The sequence below is a fragment of the Colius striatus genome, chromosome Z (genome assembly GCF_028858725.1).
Source record: "Colius striatus isolate bColStr4 chromosome Z, bColStr4.1.hap1, whole genome shotgun sequence".
NCBI classification, from domain to species: Eukaryota; Metazoa; Chordata; class Aves; order Coliiformes; family Coliidae; genus Colius; species Colius striatus.
The window spans coordinates 21,580,484-21,603,901 of NC_084790.1; the positions used below are offsets into that span (position 1 = coordinate 21,580,484).

At 45.3% G+C, this 23,418-nt stretch overlaps 1 protein-coding gene across 3 annotated transcripts in view; it reads left to right on the forward strand.

Annotated features, from left to right (window-relative positions):
- Nucleotides 1-1,604: 1,604 nt before the first annotated feature.
- ELP1 (elongator acetyltransferase complex subunit 1) overlaps nt 1,605-23,418 on the forward strand; it is a 32,692-nt gene continuing 10,878 nt past the window's right edge. The window contains exons 1-23 of one of the 3 annotated variants that reach the window (XM_062017891.1): nt 1,605-1,809; nt 3,008-3,160; nt 5,404-5,485; nt 7,402-7,482; nt 7,774-7,859; nt 9,070-9,169; nt 10,053-10,143; nt 10,644-10,767; nt 11,450-11,540; nt 11,998-12,228; nt 12,509-12,679; nt 13,319-13,418; nt 14,082-14,264; nt 14,991-15,097; nt 15,671-15,774; nt 16,607-16,660; nt 16,762-16,867; nt 17,523-17,638; nt 18,308-18,381; nt 18,996-19,074; nt 19,319-19,398; nt 20,300-20,440; nt 22,808-22,893. In XM_062017891.1, coding sequence (XP_061873875.1) covers nt 1,660-1,809; nt 3,008-3,160; nt 5,404-5,485; nt 7,402-7,482; nt 7,774-7,859; nt 9,070-9,169; nt 10,053-10,143; nt 10,644-10,767; nt 11,450-11,540; nt 11,998-12,228; nt 12,509-12,679; nt 13,319-13,418; nt 14,082-14,264; nt 14,991-15,097; nt 15,671-15,774; nt 16,607-16,660; nt 16,762-16,867; nt 17,523-17,638; nt 18,308-18,381; nt 18,996-19,074; nt 19,319-19,398; nt 20,300-20,440; nt 22,808-22,893 — 2,590 coding nt within the window. In that variant the 5' untranslated portion in view covers nt 1,605-1,659. The remainder of the gene's footprint in view (nt 1,810-3,007; nt 3,161-5,403; nt 5,486-7,401; nt 7,483-7,773; nt 7,860-9,069; nt 9,170-10,052; nt 10,144-10,643; nt 10,768-11,449; nt 11,541-11,997; nt 12,229-12,508; nt 12,680-13,318; nt 13,419-14,081; nt 14,265-14,990; nt 15,098-15,670; nt 15,775-16,606; nt 16,661-16,761; nt 16,868-17,522; nt 17,639-18,307; nt 18,382-18,995; nt 19,075-19,318; nt 19,399-20,299; nt 20,441-22,807; nt 22,894-23,418) is intronic. The other 2 variants (XM_062017892.1, XM_062017893.1) reach the window with 2 other exon arrangements.

Here is a 23,418-nt window from a genome sequence, read left to right on the forward strand (position 1 = left end):
CCACAGCTGCGTAGTCACCTGGGCAAATCAGCTAAGGCAAACAACTTTCAGAGGGTAAAAACTGTGGTACTTGGTGCCAGAGGAGACTTGAATCTGGTAGGATGAAGCTGGGACAAAGGATCTAGATGGACTTCTGAAAAGGCCTCTGAAAGACATACTGGTAGGAACAGAGGTGTCACAATCTGCCCTAATCTGCCCTCAGTCACACAGGTCCTGGAGGAGCGCAGGGGGGTGGGGTGTACAGCACAGACAGGCTGGCATGCTCTCTGCAGCTGCCTCCTCTCTTCCCGCCAGCACCACCAGGCCTTGCTGGGCTGGCCTGGAAAGGCATTTCTTACAGCCTGCCCGCAGGATAAAGAGGCTGTATGGCTTTGATTTTATCTGCATACAAGCAACAGCTTAGCCTTGACAGTATGAATAATTTTCCTTGGTCTCAAGAAACCTGTCTCTGAGCTTAGACAATTTAACCTAGCTTTATCACCTACTTCGGCCAAGTACCTGAGCAGCAAGAAGCAAAGCTGCCCCAATATCTGGTGGCCTAGGCCTGGCCTAAGCTCCCAAACTGCAGCACACGTGAATTTGATCACAGCATGTAGATTCTACACATTTCCATACTCAAAACCAATTTGACTCCAACTGAGCTTGTGCAGTGGCTGGCCATTACAGTGGATTGGCGGTGATGGGGACTAGCTCAACTGGGCAAAAGGAGAAAGTATGAAGGTTATACCTAAGGTTGCATGCGGTCCTTCTCCCCTCAGAAGCCTGAGCTGCCTCTCCTCCCTCTGAGCTATAGCTGGAGGGAGAGGACCAAGCGTGACAAAATGTGTAGTATCAGTGCCACACTGGCCCATGCCCTGGCAGTTCCTTTAAAGTCTCATCTGAAGTTCCTCAACTGGTTAGTGCCAGCACAGTTGCAAAATAACCACCCTGCTCCCAGTGTTACCTAATACTCTGGCACTGGCACAGGGATTTGCAACCACACAGAGAACTGAGACGGTGAAAAGTCAAAAGTATTGGTTTTCTTGTCTAAACTGCAGCCCCATGCAGCTTCCAGACCCACCACACTCTGCATGACCCAAGAGGGCGGATGTTGGACGCAGCAGTGTGGGAGAAGCGTGGGGTGCCTGCCTGCTTCGCCAAGATCCCACTCCGCACGGGTAGGACGCACCAGTCCGTGACGGCACACAGGCCAGCAGACATGCTGAGGCGGCGGCTCGGCCAGAATCCTGCCACCAGAGGGTTACGGGAAGCGACCGGCCCCGCCAGCTCAGCCTCGCGCTGCCGGCATTGCCATAGCATTTTCCAACGGCAGTCCCTCCCCACCGCGCACCGGTAAGGCTCCAAGAGCCGCTGGCAAGGGTTTGATGAGAGCGTAAGATGGCGACCACCGCAAGCCGAGAAGGCGCCCTCGAGCAGCGCTGAGGCGAGCTGCTGGCGCCAGCGGCCCCCGTCCCGCCCCGCCCCGCCCCGCCGCGTCCCGCCGCGTCCCGCCCCGCCCCGCCCCTCCCGGGGCCGCGCCTGTGCCCGAAGCGCCCGCGCACGCACGCACGCGCGCACGCACGCACGCACGCGCGCGCTGACGCCGCCTCCTGAGCGCCCGCGGCGTAGAAAATGTCGGCTCTGTGAGCGGTGTGCGGCGCTGCCCGCCATCCCTTCGCCATGAGGAACCTGCGGCTGCTGCGGTCCGGCGGACGCCGCGCCGCCACCGCCACGGGCACTCCGCGGTGCTTCTGCCTCAGCGCCGAGGCCGGCACGGTCCTCGTGGGCTCCCAGTACGGCCTCGTGGAGCTGGGCCCCGCCGGGGACTCGGTGAGAGCCGCCGCCGGGCGCAGCGGCAGACCAGCCACCTCTTCGCTGCCAGGCTCGGGCGCCGGGGGAGGGTGCCGGTGCCTGTCGCTTTCCGCGCATCGCTGCAGGCGCGTTGTAAGCGGCGGCTTTGCTCCGCCTGCCGCAAAGCCGGAGTGAAGCGTTCGTGCCTCCGTCAGCGAGAGCGCGGCGGGTCCCGCCGGGAGCTCGCGTCGGGGCGCGTCGCGGCTGACCTTCGGTGTGGCTCGCTCTTCGTAGCAGGGCTTGCGGCGTCTTGGAGCCTCCTGCTGCTTTTTGGCAACGCACGCTGCTGTCTTCCGGTGCCTAGGAAGTTGGCTGTGAGGCTGCACTGTGATCTTAGCTTCTGAAGTGTTTTCTCGTGCTTTAAAAGTATTGAATCGGCCCTCCAAGAGGGTGGTTGTATTTGGCACAGGTCATGAGCAGGATCTGATTTAGTCTTGAGCAGTATCTGGCAGACAGTTGCATCAGAGATACAGCTTGCCCAACAGAAGGAAACACACAAAGGGATAGTGAAGGGTACACAAAAAGCTTTTGAAACCACACACTAGGAAAAAAACCCCACAACATACTGCAAAATAAAAAAATGCTATCAAGGCACTAATTCCTGGTAAAGCTGGGTTGCAGTGTCTTCTCTGGAAACACACCATGCAATTCTGAGGCATTTGATTCCTTCAGTATGTTCAGTTATCTGAAGTTATCTGACAGATGAGCTTTTAAGTCTTTCCTGGGATCTCACTTTTAAAAAAGGATGTTTCTGAAAATCTTTATAGTGGTCTGTTTGTAAAGTCTGTCAGCTAAAATATTTTTAAGATTTAAACCCTAAATGAATCTAAAGCTACCTATCTGAAGTCGCTAAATATGCCAACGTCCTTTTCTCTTTTTTTCTTGTTTAACTGTACCTGAATGCACATCCAAATGATTTTCCTTTGTCCTTTGAGTTTTCTCATTGTCTAGCACTTTTAACATAGGAGGACCATCACAGTTTTCCTGTGGATAACTGAGGATACGTACTTGCAGGTTGCTCTTAACCTAGTGCTATTTGCATACTCACTTCTGACGTGTAATCCTTTATGTAATTACAGTATGATGAAATAGACCCACAGATGTTATTCTGTCATGTCTGCAAAAATCTCACTGATGAGATGCATAGCTAATAAGTCATTGGCCTCTCTATGTCAAGGTAACAAGAGAAGTTTCCTTGGCTGCTGAGGGTTTCCTGCCTGAAGATGGAAGTGGCTGCATTGTGGGTGTTGAAGATATTCCAGAGCAGGAGTGCGTGTGTGTAGCTACAGCAGCTGGAGACATCCTATTGTGCAATCTCGGCACAAAACAGGTAGTGTGGCAGGAAAGGCACGATGGTGCTGAGGGATTTCAAAGGAAAGGAGGATGCTGTTTTAATTTCTTCAAGGGTCAATTGTGTGTGCATTACATATAAAGCTGTGGTTAATCTCTCTTTTGTGGGCAAATGAGCTCGTTTTTTGTGGGACCCTTTAGCAGACTTAAGGACAGAATATACACATGGTGGGGAGGAAAAAAAAAAAAAGGAATTTAAATGGTGACCTACCTGTCCACAGCCCTAGTCCTCTGTGTTTGTTTAGGGGACTGTTAATATACAGCCAGCAGTATGGGATCCCCTGGACAATCTTACAGAAATCTGATATTGCTGAGGCTACGTACAAAATAAAATTATCCATTTATAACTCAGTGTATAACTCACTTTTTATTATTGTCGGTCAATACAGACCACCATGCTGACATGACTTAAGAGAGGAGAAAGTGTTGTTTGTTATGAAAACATTTGGAATAAAAGAGCCCTAGAAAACACTGAAGGGATACTGAAATATCCTAGCTGAGTAAACATAGCTGGGAGTTCCTTCCCATTCATTTATCAGTGTCAGACTTCCACCATTTTCAGCAAGGTGTCAGCTCTCACAGTACAGCAATGCACATCTCAGTAGTAGGTGTTAAGAGAGCAGTGGTCTTCCTCGGTTAGCTGTGAGATTGTGGTTATTTGCAGCTCACTTGATTTGGTTCTTGTTTGGGTTTGATTGGCAAATGCTACTTAAATGTGCAATCAGGCTGAAAAATATGTCCTGTGTTGCAACTTAAATGTCATAAAGGAAAGAAATGTGATGCATAAGACTTTCCTTGCACTGATTTGAGGTTTAAGAGTTCAGATCCTTTATTTCAATGTGTGTTGTCATAATTTCTGGGTTTTGAAGTTAGTTCTTTTGGTGCAGTCAGGGCACCAAGAGAGAAGTCTTGACAATTACTCTGCTTATTCTGAAGTGTTTTGAATGCAGGTGGTGGTTACTCTTCCCAGTGGTGCCCAGACCCAATTTGCTTACCTGAAAAAACTCTGATACACAAGCATAATTCCTTGAATGGCATCATCTAGCTGATTGTCACAAGTGTTCCGTTCGTGACTTTTCCAAATGAGGATAACAGAATGTGCGAGAAGTTCCCTGCCCACTGCTGTTGCTTATATACTCATGATGCACTAGTAAAACTGGCTCAGTTTGTCGTGAATTTTGAAGTTAGTGTAGCTATACACAGCTGTCAAGTTCAGCACATACAAGGTAATTAGAGTTTTGAGAGCTACAGTGTGCATTAACTATATGTTTGAATTCTCTAGGTAAGAACCATTGCTCTGTGTGTTGTGGCTTCCGTATGTTTACCAGTGTAGCCACAGTCTCAATCGGGCAGTACAAGTATTAGCACCATGCATGTTGATGTAAGACTAAGAGCTGCAGAATAAAGCTCTTCTTAAAATGATGTGTGGTGGTGATGTAGTTTAACCCCAGGCAGCAGCTAAGCACCACGCAGCCGCTCTCTCATCTTCTCCACCAGTGGGATGGGGAAGAAAGTAAAACTTGTGGGTTAACGTAAAAACAGTTTAATAAAATAAATAAAATATAACAGCAGTAATAATGAATATAACAGAACAAAATTAACTCCAAGGAAAACAAAAACAAACAAACAAAACTCCAAGTGGTACACAGTGCAATTGTTCAGCACAGTCTGACCGATGCCCAAGCAGCAATCTGCCCCTCCCAGCCAAACGGCCCTCAGCTTGTATATAGGACATGGCATCCTATAGTATGGAACAGCCCTTGGGCTAGTTCAGGTCATCTCCAGGTCACACTGCCTCCCAGCTTCTTGTACTCTCCCAACCTCCTTGCTAGCAGGACAGAGTGAGGAGCAGAAGACGCCTTGACGCTATGCAAGCACTGCTCAGCAATAATTAAAACATTACTGTATTGTCAACACTGTTTTCAGCACAAATCCAAAACACGATCCTGTAGCAACTACTAGGAAGAAAATTAACTCTCCCATCTGAAACCTAGCGGAACAGCTAGAAAATGCTAACCTCTAGGTTATCTGTGCTTTCATACATAAACATTCTGGAACCATTTTTGGTTAGAAGTGTTTGTTTCCTTCAACACAAAAAGTAAACTGAGACTTACTGCGTCTCTAAGTAGGAGGGGATGTCCCTGCCTTGGTGACTGATTTTTGTTCCGGGATGGTGCTGCCCCGGTGTTCGTGCACTTTGGTGATCTTATTTTGGTCTTGCAGGTGGAGTGTGTTGGAAGTGTGGACAGTGGGCTGAGTACCATGAGCTGGAGTCCTGACCAAGAGCTTGTTTTGCTTGCAACAGGTATTAACAACTTTCAGGCTTTCTGCATTTACAATGAAGCTCACTATGGCCAAAATGTAAAACGCAGTTAAGGTAGAAAAAAACAAAATACAGTTATGAAATTGGAACTAAGAGGAAAAAACCCCACCTGATTGTATATATGAAATTTAATTCAATGATGTATGAGATGTTTTTGGTGATTCAGGGCCCAAAAAGCTGTTTTGTAGAACAGTAATTAGTCTTTCAGATTTTCCGAGGAAGTATATTTGATCTTGCCTCCTGCTTTATATCTATGTTTGTTTTCTTAGTCATAAAATTTGCTTCTGGTCCTTTAACAGGAAATATGTGTCACAGGTTCAACTTAGCTACAGATGTGTCTCACATAGGAAATAAAGTTAGCCTCAAGCAAAACAGAATAACAGAATGCTTGACATTGAAAGGGAATTCTGTCATCTAATCCTCTTGCTCCAAGCGAGTTACCTGGAGCAAGTTACTGGGACCTGTACCCAGTAAGGTTTTGGATATCTCCAGGGATGGAGACCACATAGCCTCTGTGAGCACCTTGTTCGTATCTGTGACCATTCTCAGAGTAAACCATTGTTTTCTTATCTTTTAATGTAATTTGCTGTATTTTAATTTGTGCCCGTTGCCTCTTGTGCTGTCACTCGGCACCACTACAGTCTGGCTCTGTCTTCTGGACTGTACCCTACCTCCCACATATCTGTACACAGTGATGAGGCTTCCCCTGAGCCTTCTTGCCAGACAAGTCTGACTTCTCTCAGACCCCCATCATATGACATTCTCCTAGCCCTTAGTCATCTGTGTGTGTCCATCTGTTTGCTAGACTCATTCCACTGTGTTGTTTTCTCCTCTGTACTGGGGAGCCCAAAACTGGAACCAGCATTCCACCTCTGTCTCACCAGCACTGAGTAAAAAGGATCACATTCCTCAATCTGCTGGCAACACTTGTAATGCAGCCCAGGATAGACTGGCCACCTATGCAGCAGGGACACTCTGCTGGCTCACATTCGACTTGATGTACCCCAGGAAATGTAGGTCTTTTTTTTTTTGCCAAGCTGTTTTTCAGCCTCTTTGATGCAGTCTGTCTTAATGCCTGAGATTAATGTTTTCCAGGTGCAGGACATGGCTTTTTATGTTGTTGAGCCTTACGAGATTCTTGACAGCCCATCTTACCTGCATGACAGGGTAGACAGCACAATCTTCTGGTGTACCTGCTGCTCTTCCCAGTTTTTTGTCATCCACGGACTTAATGAGGGTCCCATGCTCCATGTCATTAATGAATATGATAAACATCACCACTAGTGTCCACAGGCACACCACTGGTGTCTGACTTCAAACTGGACTTTCTGCCACTGATAACAAGCTTTTGAGCTTGGCAGTTTAGCTTTTTCACTCCATTTTGCTGTCCTTTTATCTATCCCATCCTTTGTGAGTTTGTCTGTGATGGTGTTATGGGAAGCAGTGTCAAAAGCCTTTTTAGAATCCATAAGAGAGTCCAGTTTTTAGAGTCCAATGATGTCCACTGGTCTCCCCATATCCACAAGTTCGTCAGCTCATTACAGAAGATCTGGGGACAGTCTGGCATGATTTCCCTTTCATAAATCCATGCCAGTTGCTCCCAGTCACCTCCTGTTCTTTGTATCTTAAGAGAAAATGTTAAGAGTGCAAGGTGCTTTGAAGGTAGAAAGAACTTTCAAAGGTTAGGCCAGGAAGCATGTTTTTTAAGAGAGAGACTTGAAATTATTCTTCTGTTCCAGTTAGAGATTTTCTACTTTGAAGGATGTGTTCTCTTTATTGTCATATGACCATTAGAAATATTTGTATGTTCTAGTCTGTGACAACAAGGCAACACAAGGGAACATTGAGGTTTTTATTTGCTGGAGATACCAATAGTGTATTTAATGTCTACCCTGCAGGTCAGCAAACACTCATCATGATGACAAGGGATTTTGAACCAATTACCGAGAAGCAAATCCACCAAGATGAGTTTGGGGAAGGTGAGAGGTGCATCAAAAAAGTTGTTCAGACTGATGTCATTGATGTGTAGTAGGCATGCAGATAGACTCCAGGAGATGTTCTAGGCTGTATGTTGCTGGGCATTTACTTGTCAGCATAAATTCACATTAATTCCCTTTATTGAGGACTTTCTGGGATATGTAAATTTCCTGCAGGTTTTTAGAACTAAATTTGGGTGGAATGTGTGGGTAATTTGGAGCTGTGGTTGTTTTTACTAAACTATGCAGAGTAGTGCTGTAAATCTTCCATTACAATGATTATTTCTTCTTCAGGAAAGTTTGTTGCTCTTGGCTGGGGTAAAAAGGAGACACAGTTCCATGGATCAGAGGGAAAACAGGCAGCTCATCGCAAACAGACGGTATTATACTAGTTCTCTTACGCTGGGCCCATGTTGTCTCTGGGAAAACATGTACATATGGAGTTTCTTTTACTCCTCTGGTGCCAGTTTTCTACCACCCTTCTGGTAGTTGTCTTCAGACTACTTCTTCTGTTTGTTTCTGTTGTTATCTGAAATTTACTGGTTTTATCCTCATTCTAATTTAAGACAGCAGCTGGGAGTACTTAGGACTGTTCATACAGAGCTCAAAGCAAGAATTGCAAGTGCTAGTGCTTGCAGAAGTAGACACCCTTAAAGCAGCATAACAGATTTTGCTGAACGTGTGTTAGGCACTAATGTGTTCATATGACTGAGAGAAGTACCATGCAGTTTGGCTGTGAGGAACAGAAAAACAGTAGTTTGAGCTCCCAGAAGGCCAGAAGATCTGAGCTACTGGGCATCACCAATCATATGAGGTAGCTCTGTGTGCCTGCACACTTTGCTCCTTTGTCAGATACTGCTTTATTTGGAACTTGTTTTCTCTCCTTTTTGTTTGCTGAAAAGTCACATGGCTTAAAACACCTCTCTGCTGGATTTTTCTTTTTCTAAGTTTCAAAATTAAAACTGTCCAGCTGAAACCTGTCAAGCCAGAGTGCAGAGACACAAAATGTGGCCCGTTACAGTTTTACTGTTAGGGAGGACAAGGACAAGATGAGGCTTGCCTGTGTCTGGGAAAATGTGTCTAGTTTGACAAAGTTAAACTGTTAAACGGGTGACTCTTTTTGTGTATGTGGAGTTTTTTGGCTATGTTGTTCTGCAGAGAATCTGTTTGCCTCAAAAAACACTGTGTCTCATCTCAGCTTCTATGTGCAGTACAGACTGCCTGGGGGCCATGGGGGCTGTGACTGCAGGCATCAGTCATGAATAAACTCTGATTCGTCCTCTGTCCAGTTATGCACAGCTGTTCTATAAGCAGAGACCCTGGTGGAGAAGGGTAGTGCATGATCCTGTAAACACAGTCATATGCACTTGCAGTAGGAGCAGCTTGAATCTACAGACAGTTTTAATTCTAGTGTTTCCTAAAATAATGTTCTGAGTAATTAATTTTTAACTTTGTGACCTTGAGAATTTTTTAATGGATTAGTTTCAGGCCAAGGCTCTTGAAAGAGCTGTCTTATCAATGTGGTCTGTTTAGACCAAGACAGTGATTGCTTTCCAGGTTTTCATGCAACTTTCCTTTCTGTGACTTCAGGAAGTGCTGCCTGCTTCAGCCTGGGATGACGGCAGGCCTCGGGTGACGTGGAGAGGAGATGGGCAGTTTGTTGCAGTGAGTGCCATCTGTCCAGAGACAGGTATGGGACTAAACTTCTTTGAAATACCAACATTTATAAGAGGCTTCTTAAGCAGAAACTAGGCAAGAGCTGGCCAGTGTCTGTGGGTTCTTGGCCACTTAAGGCAAGGGGTAAGTGGAGCTAGTTAATTTCTCCTTTCTCTGTTTTGGTCAGAGGCATTTTACAAAAGCCGTCTCTAGAACAGTTTCTTTGCAGTTTGGTTTTCAGTCCAGTGAGAAGCCAGGAGAGGTCACTAGTGACTAGTTACGGTCTGAACTGCTAAATCACTAAGCTGTTGAATCACCACTACAGCTGTAAGCAATCTCTAATGGCCTCCCAATGCCATATGGATGAGTCTTTGGGTTGCCATGCCCGCTGTTGCTAATACTAGCAATTTGGCCTTGCACACTTTTGCTTAAATACTGGTAATACTTTTCCCTAGTCCTAAAGCCAAAGAAGTGATGAGCACATACATTTCTTATAAAACTGTAATTGATGTCTTCTGTGATTACTATCACTGAGCAGTATAAATATATTGGTTAACATATTGAACTGCAACAAACTGCACCGCTCTTCCACTAGTTTGGAATTTACCTTCACTATTTCAGATTAGGGAGGATCTTGCCTTTACAGCAAGATTTCAGCATTTCTGTGGTGAAAGTTGGAGAGGCATATGGCTGTGGCTAAGCTACATCAGACTGAAATTCCTACTCTGTTCCTTTAGGGTCACTCAGTGACTATAGGAGAACTGCCTGAAACAAAGTTCTTACCTGTTAAGGTGCACAAGAGAAATCTTCTTTTTATTCATGTGCATCCAAATTTCCTCACCTGTCCTCATAAAATGTGAGAAGCCTCTTTCTGGTGCTTTCCTAAGCCTCTTTCTCATTACACTGTCAACCTGTAGGGTGTCGAAAGGTCCGAGTATGGAACAGAGAGCTTGTGCTGCAGTCAACAAGTGAGCCTATCTCAGGATTGGAACAAGCGCTGTCCTGGAAGTGAGTACCAGAGCAGTCTGCATGCTGACAGCACAGTGTTGGTCTTTAATTCCTGGTCACATTCTTTGATCAGCATTGATTTGATTTTGCTTGTGTTTTGTTTTTTTTTTTTTCCCAAAACTGGAAGAAAGCTTCCTTGTGATCCAGCTTGAGGAGCAGGAGCCCTTTAAACCCTGAGAAGTCTAAAATTTACATTACATGTGGGAAGAAAGGATAGATTCTCTGCACAGTCTGAATGTTTTTTCTGGACTCCAGTATATAGATCGGAATATTACTGGGCTCTTTGCCACTGCTCGCATTTACTTGCCCACTGGAGGATTTAATGAGCCTTGGAATATGTCTGTGCTGGACCTATGGCATTGTCTGAACAGTGCTGAGGAAAACACTCCCTCTGCTGCCTTTTTTCTTGTTATTTCTAGAGAAAATATTATATGATTGGTGTGTAAAATGACAGCTAGTGGTTATGTGAGCAAACATTTTTCATTTATTGCTTTTTAAAGGCCCTCTGGAAACCTGATAGCATCCACACAAGAAAAGCCCAACAGACATGATATTGTTTTCTTGGAGAAGAATGGACTTCTTCATGGGGAGTTCACCCTCCCATTCCAGAAAGGGCAGGTCAAAGTAAGTGTTCTCTCTGGGCTTTTTGGGTTAGAGCATAATGGAGAAGGAGACTAAATCTTTTCCAGATTCTAGGAAGAAGTTTTTAACTTAACACTTAGTGCTGATGCTAATTGAAAGAGTGACCTGAAAAGAGAACAATTAAGAAGGCTGTGAAGAAGATGCAATGCCCTGTGCAGACCTGTAGTACAGAGATGAGTACAGAAGGATTGTAGCCCTGGGCTGCTTCTGGCCCCTCTATACTTTCTACCAGGCAAATGCTTTAAAAATGCTGTTCAGGATGTTACCTGTTGCAAGAGTGGCGTTGAAATACTCACATTATCCCAATTAAGACAAGTGAGAAGCTACTGCTAGGGTGTTACTTCAACTTCTGCCTTTAGATGCTGAGATGTGTTTTGCCAGATGCTTCCTCAGTTCCAAGGAACGCAAAGAGAACACTGCTGTCCAGTTGATGATTGTATCACCTCTTTAGCTCTGTGGAACTGATGTGGCAGGTTCTACCACAGGATGCGTTGCTTCAGCTGTTGGGAGCTTTGCAGTGGACAAGGGCGATGTTAATGTATTAGCAAATGTATCTTAATTTGTTGAAAATAAGGAGCAACTCATGGTCTTGCAAACCAACTGAGAGCATACACACCCTATGGAGAACCAACGGTATCAGTAAGAGCTGTATTTGTTTCTGCAGGTTAATGAGCTGCTTTGGAATGCAGATTCTACAGTCTTAGCTGTGTGGCTGGAAGACCTGAAGGTGGAAAACTCCAACCCAGACAGTTATGGTAAGAGCACTGTGTGAAGCTGTGTCTCTTACACTTGCCTGCAAGTGTGGTTAGCAGTGGGTATTCCTCTGCAAGTTAGGAGACACTGGGTAGGCTTATCTACAGCTTTGAGACCACAGTGCATGTCAGGAAGAACTGGTAGTTCAGCCTGAGCTCAAAGCATATTCCAGGCTGCTATAACTGGAAGTGGTATTAGCGGAATGCTAAAGGTGTGAGCCCTTCATAAAACATGGATGTCTTCTCACAAGGGGAGCTTAAAGAATTCTAGGATCAACTCTTTTGCACAGTCTGTTGTTATATTTTCTTGCACTGGGTGTTGTATGACACAGCCTGTGGGCTGAAGGCTAGAGTGATTATTTTTGTTGCACATAGCTCACAAGAAGAGCAGTGGTAGTGGGGAGGGTTTGAGGTGAGTCTCAAATAGCAGTCAGTGCTAACCCTTTGGGTTTTTTTATAGTTCAACTGTGGACCACAGGGAACTACCACTGGTACCTGAAGCAAAGTCTACATTTTGGTAGCTTGGAGGAAAATCAGTTGGTGTCACTGCTGTGGGACCGAGAGTACCCGTATAGACTGCATGTGCTCTGCCAGGGTTGGCAGTACCTGTCTTATGACTGGCATTGGACTACAGACCATGGGATGGGGGAGAGTAGCCAGCATGCGGCAAATGTGGCTGTCATAGATGGAGGTAAGCACTGGGGCTGCTTTGCTGCTCTAGGGTCAGAAGAAGTAACGTGGCCTTTTGTATGCAGGCAAGGTGGAGTTATGGTAGTTCTTCTATTAGATGTTGTTTCTACAAAGCCATTTGTGAGGGGGACCATGGAAACTTTGGAGGTGGTTCAATGGAGTTAATGGTTAAGAGCACAGCAGCTGTATTTTCCTGTAACATTATTCCTACATTCATTAAGAAACCTAACAACCCTCACTAACATTTGGGCAGGGTTACAGCTTTCTCTCTTCTTCCACAGATAAAGTGCTTGTCACAGCGTTCCAGCATGCTGTGGTGCCTCCACCTATGTGTACCTATGAGGTCCAGCTCCAACAGGCAGTTAATCAGGTGGCATTTCACACAGATCCCAAACACAGTGGAGACATGGCTGTCCTGGATGCTGATAATAAGATCTATGTATACAGATACGGTGAGAGCATGTTGCACTGTCTTGTTGAAAGAAACTCTCTGTCCCTGAAAGCAGTACACTGGGGGACTAGTAGGGTGATGGTCACTCAAGCCATTAGTAGTCAGGCGTGAGATATAGTGATTCAAGTGTGAGTTGGAGCGTGCTTGTCTCATCTCCAGTAATTTCGGTGGCCTGGGAGCATTTTGGTGGTGTTTTTGCTCTGGTAGAAGGTGGGATTCAGCACTTGCCTAAGTGCTTGTGATAATAATATACCCCTGCCTAGCTTCAACTTGAGCAGAGTGCAGCAAGTGTTACCTTGTGTAATCTGTCCTAATTGGCATTGGAAATGTCTGGGAGTAGCTACCCAGGGTCTTATCTGAGTCACTCAGCACTGTCCAAAGCAGTCCTATGTACAGTGTAATATTCAAAAATGGGCTGTCGTCAGACAAAAAACTGTTGCTGCTTTTGTACTGTGACGTTAGGACGTAACTGTGTTCCTCAGGGTGTCAGTGAGGATTAAGTATTGGCTGTACATGAAGGGCTGATACTTTCTGATTTTCTTAGTAGTTACCTGTAGCATCTACTTTTTTCTAATAATGAAGATGGAAGGGGCTCCATTGTCAGGATCTCTAAATACTACTTTATTCTCTTGTTTGCTAGGACAGAGCACAGTGAATGACCCCACTGTCAGATTTGGAGCTGTGAGTGGAAATGGATTTAAAGCAGCTGTGGAAACACCACACCTAGATAAAACCTACAGGTAATATAGACCTAGTACAGCTGTAGTGGTGAGAAAAGGGTAGTGCCTGATCTGATGTTTTAGAGGTCACAGCCCTCACTACTTCGCTCGAGATTTTGAATTGGTTGTCAGATAACACAGTTTCAGTGTGCTGATGCAGTGACTGCAACTAGTGCTAAGGACTAGGCAATACAGTGAGCAGTTTATCCTGAGAAGTACCACTGATTGACTGAGATCTTGATCTTGTGGGAGCAGTGACAGCACTGAGATAGCCTTTCCTGTGCCCAGTGCTCCTGGCATTGTGATGCTGCTCTTTGTGTTCCCGCTGCCACAGGAATGGCTGTGCAGTGCCCAGACTTATGACCATGGCACATTGAGCAACAGAGCTGCTTGCACGGCAGCAACAAGAAGATAAAAAAACCCCACACTGCCCTGCATTTGTTCCTATACACAGTTGGCACAGGAGCACTGCTGCCTAGGGAGAACAAATGAGGCACCCTGTATCTCATCCTTCATCTCCAGCCCAACCTGTGTTGGGATTTGTGCTTTGGCTTCCTGTGTGTGCACTGGAGCCCTCCTAGCCATGCTGTGTGTCTGGGCAGTCAGGCTGTGCCTAAGTAGACCTTCACCTCTCCACTGAGGTGGCTTACTGAAATCTATTTGCTTTCCATTGTCTTGTGACAGAGTTGATGTGGGTGGTGACAATGGTGAAGTGCTGAATCCCCTGGGACTCCGATTTCTCACCTGGCTGCAGGATGACAGTTTCCTGGTGGTTGGTCAGGGTCGGCATGCTTCCCAGTCTGTCCTTCACCATCTGACTGCGCCGTCTCACAAGGCTGGAGCTGAAGAAAAGCACCTGAGTTTATGGTACTAGAGATTTGTGAGTTGGGGGAGTTGACTCTCATCCTGCAGGAGAACAACCAAACAACCTCTTAAGCTGTCTGCTGGTCTGCACTTGCCTGAGGTCCTAATGCCTGCATGCAGCCTGACAAGAGGGTGTGTGCTGGCATGCCTATGTTAGTACAGGATAGCTCTGTTACTTTGTCTAAATTCCATTTGTCTAAATTCCAGACCCTTAGGGAGGCAGGGGACTGAATTCCTCCTTTCTAGCCTTTGCCAACTTGGATCATGGTCCAGAAGAGGGCTGTTATCCCTTGTTATTCCTGACCTCTGCTTCCTCACTTGCTGGGCTTTGTGAGATTCAGTTGAACTGAAACCAGATCACAAAATGAAACCACCTAGGGTACATAAATCTGCTTCCTAAAGGGACCCCACCGTTTGATTTCTGCAGCACTCACACAGGAAAGACAAGCTGATCTGCGTATGAACTGAGAAGTAGAACACAAGAGATCTGGGCTCTTCCGAGTGCCCCAAGAATGCAGACGATGACTTGTGCAGTTAGGCAATTGCTTGTTGGCTGGAGTTGTTGGTGTTCTGTGGTACCAATGTCAGCTGACATAGGTGCAAAGATCCTTAAGTGGACAAGGTCTCTGTCCGTGCTGGAAATGTGCATCCTTCCATCTGGCCAGGGAAAATGCAGGATCTAGGTGTTAATTATATCTCCTGTGACTAATGTTCTGTGTCTTGCTCCAGGTTGTCTGTGCCTGTAGATGGAGAAGTGGTCAGCTTGTGCTGCAGCCCAGTGACGAGAACTGTGGCGCTGCAGCTGGCTGATAGACAGATCCTCAAATATCGCTGGGGTAAGCTATTAAAGTTCCAGGTCTAAGGTATAGTTATTACAGATGTCTCAAAATGTTTTAATGAGATAATATGACTTTCTGGGGCTTAGGTTACTCTTGCTGGAAGTTGATCCTGCCTTTCATGCTTCATTTGCTCACAGAAATGGGCCCAAATGAGTGATTTGTGTCAGAAAGCAGTTAATATTGTTGAGAATGATATTTCAGATTTGAATATAAGATGATTGGTTTAGTGGTTTCAGAAGTGCTGCCTTGTCCTTGGCACTTTTTCTTGTTCCACAGTGGAATTCAAAACCCACCTGGATGAGTTCCTATGTGACCTACTGTAGGTGGTCCTGCTCTGGCAGGGGGTTTGGACTAGATGATCTTTCGAGATCCTTTCCAGCCCTTGAGATTCAGTGAATAAAGGTGCTGCTGAGTCCCTAGAGATTGCAGCCTTCTTGTCAGCTACGTCCCAGGCTCTTGTATTGGCATTCCCCCTCTCTGTCAGCTTCATATCTCAAATATTTCTTGAGATATTTGTCATGTGGTTGTGATGTCTGAGTCTCTGATTGTTTGCTCTTCTTTGCCCTTTAGAGGCTTCTTCTCCAGCCCTTGAACCCTGGTGGACAGGCAGTGGCTCTGTTGTTCACTTCCCCTACCCCTGTGTGCAGACTTCTATCACGAGGATCAATGGTGAAGTAAGTGAGACTGTGAGCAGATTCAATTTGCTACTCATTCATTCTCCATGTCAAGTGTGCATTGTGGTTCTCTTCTTAAGAGTCCCATGATGCTTCCTAACAGCATTCCTCATTAGACCTTATGCAGAGCTGAGAGCATATCTTTTCTGTCTTATAGAGCATTTCTGATGGCTTGCACTGAACACCAATCTCTACAGTCTATGAATACAGTGAATGATGCTTTTGAAAAGCGAGAAATTTCAGATTTAAAGTTTCCAACAGTCTCTTTTTTTAAAGCAGCATTTTCCTGTTTTATCTGAACCTACCTTATTAGCAAATATTGTCGCACTGCGTTACTACAGATCTCCTGCTACTGGAGTTTCCTAGTTGTTGGTGATTTCTTGATAGTTATAACAACATAAGGAGCAGCTAGCTATTTTGCTGATAGTTTCAGGGTTTCTTTCCTCAGTATGCATCCTGTGCAACGTGAATGTTGTATGGAGTTGCTTTGCTGTGCTCTGTACTAGTGGTTTTCCTCTGGTGTTGTGGACCAAATGTTGTTGAATAAAAAACTAAGTTATCTGGCATGGTTTTTGCTTCAATTTTGTTACTTTGCGGTTTCTGTTATAGGGTAGACTAAGATGGATTTCCAGCCAGAAGTGTGTAATGACACTTAAGTAAGCCTTCCTAATATAGAGGTAGCATGACTTCCTGTTCAGCTTCTCTTAACTAATACCAGGTACTCAGTACCTAATTGTAACGTGCTTCAATCCAGTGTTAGTTTGCATTGTGAAACACTGCAGCCTGTGACACTACACTGATAGCTTAGAGTCATCATCGTTTTTATTTACAGGAAGTGATCTTGGGCCTCACCGATCGATGCCGGTTTTTTGTTAATGATCTTGAGGTACTACAGTTTTTGCCCCTGGTTGCATCCCCTTTGTCTCTGCCGAAGGCAGCTTTCCTGTTGTGCTCTACACAGCTATAAACCTCATCATTTTTCTACAGGTCGCATCCAATATCACATCATTTGCAACATACAACGAGTTTTTGTTGGTGACAACTAACTCCCACACCTGTCAGTGCTTCTGCTTGAAGAACACGTCAGTGAAAGGTAAATTCCAGCTCTGGCTGCCTGCTGCGGGCAACTGGTGGCCATTGTCTTGGAACCACCAGGTGTCCCCATTTTTCACATTCAAATCTGCAGTATTTGGGTCCCAGAGCAACTGTTTAAGAGAGGGAGGACAAGAGCTATTTTCAGGAATCTATCAACAAGCACTGACTTTGTATATCATACGCTTTTCCCAGGACTTGTCCAGTAGTTGTTGTCCCTTCACTATTTTCAACAGCTTCACCCTGCAATTTTTCTCTTCCCTCCACATCCGGGAAAAAAAAGGGCTGTGTGCTACTTGGAAGGTGTCTAGGGAAGAAGGGATCCCAGTAGAAAGAGTTTCTCGTGGCACCTGACTATGAGAGATATGAGGACCCTGGGAAATGCAGGATGACAACTCATTGATCCTTTATGTCTTTCAATGCTCCTCTTATCTGGTCTGTGGAGCTCTTTGATCCTATTGTATAGAGGATATACCTTTGCTTTGAGTGCAGCAGTACTTAGCACAAAGGTCTTCTTCCTAGCTGGGACCATTAAGTTCACTGGTGTATTGCTGACTGAGTTGATCCAGTACGACCTTCCAGGGCCACACAGGAAGGCCTGCCTGGGGCACTGTGCTGAACTGTGTCATGGGTGCTGACTAATGTGCTGTCTTCAGCCCTTCAGGCTGCCCTGAGCAGTTGTGCTGCGCCCAGCAGCGAGACCCTGCGCAAGGTGGAGCGAGGTTCACGTATCGTCACTGTTGTGCCCCAGGACACAAAGGTTGTGCTGCAGGTCAGTGTTCTGCCCGCCTCTGCTGAAGGCTGCTAGCAGGGGGTGTAGCGGGACCATCTCAGTGAGCAGCTGGCCAACCTGCAAACTGTGTGCAGTGCTGTGCTTTCCTGGCTAGATGCAGATGTATTTTGAGCATGCCTTTGGGGTCTGGTTCAGCACAGGCAGCTACATATCTATGGGGCTGGGAAGGACTATTCGGATTCCTAATGGCTGGAGTAATGTAGTGCTACATATTGTGGCCTCTTGCAGTAAATCTCAGGCTCACCTTTTTGTACTTGCTGTCTTTGCTAGCAGCCCTCCATTGGCCATGGTTCTAAGTTTATCTGAGATTCTGAGTCCATTCTTCAGAACCAGCAGAGGTTTGCAGGATGGAGAATGATGTCATTTGAAAGGCACCTCTGGAGGTGTGTGGCTCAGTGTCCTCCTTGAAGCAGGTCTAACCTGAAGGCTTAGTCAGGTTGCTCTGGGTTTTGTCGACTTGAGTGAAGTGCAGCCTCCTGAGAAAGGAATGTTTCTGAGCTGAGATAGTTTTGAAATGTTTTTCCACAGTGAACAGATCTGTGCACCTGCAAGTAGCAGACAGGCCCAGGGAATTGGCCAGTCCTCACTTTGCTATCAATGTAGGCAAAGTAACTGCAAATAAATAACTGTGTGGATCTTGTATTATAGATGCCAAGAGGAAATCTGGAGACCATTCACCACCGAGCTCTAGTTCTTGCCCAGATTCGCAAGTGGCTAGACAGGTAAGTGGCACCAGTGTATTTTGGTCCTCCTCTCAGTCTCAGCTGCTGGAGGCTAGCTGGCCTGATGTTGTTGTCCCAGAGAAGGGAGGGGAGGCTGAACTCCAAGGAACTGACTTCATTAGTCAGGATGAAACTGTTTCTGGGGCTACCAGCTAGAAGTCCAGCTGCCAGCAGTCCCAGATGCCTCTCACTTCACCACTGAAGGGCTACGTGCTGAGACTGTATGGGTGGGACAAATCTTTGTCAGATCGTCTCCAGACATCTCAAACATTTCATGATGAAACTTGCTGTTTTTCATGGTTTGTTTATTTAATTGATTTATGTTGAAGTTTTCTGGAACAGAAGTTAGCCCATTAGGTTAAAATGTAGTTCCCTGTTTTAAGAGAGAAAAAACACAGCCCTGTATTCCATCCTTAGATCAGCATACAGTTCTATCCCACTATAGAGGCTAGTAACAAACAGGACTGACCTTGAACAGTTTTTCTGCAAGGCAACTTATATGGCTTATTGCCTGGGGCATTCCCAGGGCTTCTGTGCTTACCTCTAGCCAGTTGCCTTTGTTTGCAGATGCTAACACCTATCCACTGTGTAAACTATCCCACTTACTCCTGCAGGCTTATGTTCAGGGAAGCATTTCAGTGTATGAGGAAGCTGCGAATCAACCTTAATCTTCTCTATGACCACAATCCCAAGGCATGTATACCCAGTTCTGTTGTTTTGTTTTCTGTATCTGTCTAGCCTGAAATCCACTGACATTAAGCAGTGGGCTCAAATAAGTAGATGGTGCTGTCAGATCTGCCTTCAGCAGAGATTACTGCTTTGCCACTGCTGCATCCTCAGTCAGATTTAGCATTTCCTTCATCTTATACCTTCATAGAAGGTCTCTGTTCTTGTACTGAATGTGCTTGCTCAGAATAATGGTAGTATTTCATTTCAGGTGTTTTTGGAAAATGCAGAAACCTTTATCAGACAAATAGATTCTGTGAACTATATCAACTTATTTTTCACAGAACTGAAGTGAGTATAATTCTGCAGATGTAAGCATGCATGTAATCAGTGTGGTATGTTATTTTCTCAAAATATTGGCAGCTCTTCAATGTGGGTACAAGGAGTCAGTCAGAAACCTGGCACATTGTGTCATAAAGACTCAAGTAAGCTCAGTAGTTTCAGGGACAGTCACTGTGTCTTGTTGGGAATTCCAACTTGCAGAGAGCCATTAGATCTCTCCAGCAAGGGATTAGTACTTCACCTGACTGCTTCATTTTGTGTTCCGGTTTGCTGTACAGGGGTAAATGGGGATGGAGAAAGTGTAGTTCTCTCATAAAGAGGTGCAAGACAGCACAGCTTATCTGAAGACTGAGGCCAAGACACTTACTTAGGTTCCCACATCACCTCCCATGACTTCTTTCTCAAAGGCTGGGTGATGAGGTTGTAGGGCATTGGTAGCTTTGGGACCTCTCAAAGCTCAACAAAGTAAATAAATAATTGTTTAAGTGTTGGAATTATCAGTTGACTATTCTGTTTTGTTTTCAGTTTTGACCTGACCTTAATCATCAAGTAAAAGCAAGCAGTTTAATTTTCAGAAGTACTCTTTACTCTGCCTCTCCATAGTAGATTTAGTAGAAGACAAGTGAATCTTGAAAATCTGGCCTTCAGATTCTTTTTTGTGAAACTGAAGTAATTGTTCTGAACAGCTCTTTTCAGTGCCTGTCTTGACAGAGAATCAGTTGGGTCAGATGAGGGATGTTGGAGAGCTTTCTTGGTAGTGGGGCAGGTTGTGTATCAGTACTGAGTGACATATGAGCTATTTTGTTGAGTAGTTATTTTCTGCATGCATTTGTGTTTCTTAATGTTATTGCCTTTGTGCTGGGCTATGTAATGGACTCTACTGGTATTCATGGTATCTGCTTTTATTTAGAGAAGAAGATTTCACAAAGAGTATGTACCCATCACTGAATGGTAGCAGTAATGTTCAACCACACCAGCATCCTGATCAGAAAAAAGTAAATGTCGTGTGTGATGTGATGAGACTTGCCATGGAACACATTGACCCTCAAAAGTGAGCATTTTTTAATTGTAGGTGAAGGAACCATTTGAGAGATTTCTCCTAAATAATTTGCAGAAAGCAAAGCTGTCCTTGTCATGGATTGGCCCAGCTAGCACAGCAGCACCGCGACAGTCTCTCGCTCGGTGCCCCCATTCACCCCCACCCTTGTTAAGATGGCGGAGGACCCAGCAAAATGGGAGTAAAAAGATAAGCAAGATTGTTGTGGATTGAGACAAGGGCAGGGAGGGCTCACTGCCAATTACGGTTCTGGGCAAAACAGACTCTAGTACTCGACTTAGAGAGGAAAGTAGGAAAGTTTATTCTACAAGAAACAGAACAGAGTAAAAGCAAAAAGGGAGTAGGATGATGAGAAAATTACAACCAGCACTTTAAGATCTCCCTCCCCCATCCCTCCTTTCTTCCTGGGCCCAGCTCACTGCTCCTGATACCTCTACCTCCTTCCCCCTCAACGGCTCAGGGAGGCAGGGAATGGGGGATGTGGTCAGTCTCTCACAGATGGGCTCTGCTGCTTCTGTCTTCTTAGATGAGGACAATTCTTGGCATTCTTCCCCTGCTCCAACATGGGGTTCCTCCACTGTGACACGGTCCTTAACGAACGTCTCTGGTGTGGGTTGTTCCCAACAGCTGTGGCTTCTGCCGATACAGGGTCCCTCACATGGGACACAGTCCTTGGTGAATGTCTCTGGCGTGGATTCTTTGCCACAGCTGTGGCTTCTGCCGATACAGGGTCCCTCTCTTGGGACAAGGCCTCTTCTGGGCATAAGTTTAATGAGCTGCTTTGTTTTGGGTTCCTCCCCACAGTTACAGCTGTGGATATTGGGTCCCTTCCTTGGGACACGGCCTGCTCTGGCCATAGTGATAAAGAGGAAAATCACTGCCCCTGGCTCGGGGTCTGCAGTGAAGTGGTTGAGTCCCCCGCATGGGACACAGCCTCCTCCAGCCATAGTCACTGTCCCTGGCTCGGGGTCTTTAAAGAAATGAAAATAAATCTCAGCTTCACCAGTCCTCTCCATAGAATGCAGGGGAGTCTCTGCTTCAGCACACCTCCTCCTCTCATCACTGACCTTGGAGTCCACATGGTCATTTCTCTCATTGTTCCTGCTCCTTGCACCACCACCAGCCAGAAGAAGAAGAGGCAGAAGAAGGAAAGAAGATGGAGAAAGAAACCTCCTCTTCCGGCTTCTTCTTAAAAAGTGATCGTGACGGTGTCTAATTGGCTCAGCCCCAGAAGTGGGTCTGGCTCTGAGCTGGGGAGAGTTGCAAGAAACTTCTTACACGAGCCATCTTTACAGCCCCTTCGCGCTTACCAGAAAAGGCTGTCGTGTCAAAACATGACAGTCTTTAACATCAATTATTTTGCCTCAGTACCTCTGAGATGAGCCTGTGCTTCACAAAACTTCTGTAGCCATATGTTCCATCTGCCAAGGATACTGTCCTGAAATTCACAACAACTAGTAATTTGAAAGATAGCAAAACAACTTTTTTTCAGCTAGGCTTAAAGTAGTAGATCTAGGATGCACATATGGGTTTAGGAAATACCCTCAATTTAGGAACAGCTTGTGTCACATGGAGGACAGAGACATGATCAATATTGTTACCCTGGGGAGATCCTGGCTTTTTGGAGCAGCTGGCCTTTCAGGAGGATATCAGATGTTCTATTTGGGGCTGAATTACTCTTGTAGTTTTTCAGCTGCATGTTTATTAACTAATACCTTTTGGTAACCATGATTCTTGGATCAATCAACAGCAGACAAGGATATAAAGAGTGGGGAGAATAGGATAATAACAGTAGAGAAGCAATGTTGAATCATTGTCAGCTTGTGTCTTCTATGTGAAACAGTGGATAAAGAAGCAACAGATGGCGGTTTGCTGCTGAACCATGAAAATTTTGACACTTTTCAGCATTTTATTGTAAAGCAAAGTATCTTCTTAGCTGGTAAAGGTATTTTAAAGTACTACATGTGAAATATGTGAAAGTGGCGATGATCTTCCAGAAAGCTTTCCTGTAATTAAAAAAAAAGGCATTTTCCTGCCAAATTTTATTTGGAAAACTGCATCCATCTAAGTTAGCTGTCAGAGCATAGTGTTCTCTCTCCATTATGCTGGGTGGCATGGTAAGGAAGTTAGTTCTGCTCAAAATGCACCTTCAGTCATGTGACGTGTTTGGAGAAGACGTGCTAAGTAAAAAAAACCTTTCTGCGCATTTTTCCTTCCATCCTTTGAAAAGATCAAAATACGTGAGTATTTGGGGTTTGTTTTACTATAATGTAAGCTAGAACTTGCATAAACTTTGCTAAAATAGGAATAAGCAATGTTTCTGCTTTTCACTTTTTCATTTACTGCTTTTGTTTTGTTCAGATACTGCTTATCGATACTGACAGCATATGTAAAGAAAAGTCCTCCAGAACTGGAAGTTGCTCTCCAGAAGGTTCATGATCTTCGAGGTGTTGTATCAGAAGCTCAAAAAATTCTGAAGTGGGTGGATTGCAGGAGCTTTCATTGCTAACTTGGCTCACCTTGAAAATTATTTTAAGGTGGCTGTTCATGGAGTCAGTCAGAAAACAGAAATGCACTTGAAGCTAGCAGTGTGTTAATGGAACAGCAGCCTGTCAGCCAAGATATGTTGCTGTGTGTGCCCTCAGCTCCTCCTTGTCTCTAGATATGTCAGCAGATAGCCCACAGCTGGAGCTCTTTTCAAACTATTTTCTCCCAGCATGGAATGGGAGGTTCCCCTTCTTGGTCCTGGTATCACAGACTGACAAAATTTGTTTTCATTTTGTGCTGATGCCTCTGACTTGTCACTGTTGCACACTTAACAAGGTACTATGTTTGGGCTGGTCCTTTAGATTGCCCAGGAAAGGCAAAGTAACCCCTCCTGCAAGAATGGGATGGTAGCTTGACAAGCCCAATCTGGTGTCAAGAATGTGCTCAATAGTGCATCCCCCCTGTAGAACAGTGCTGACAGTGTA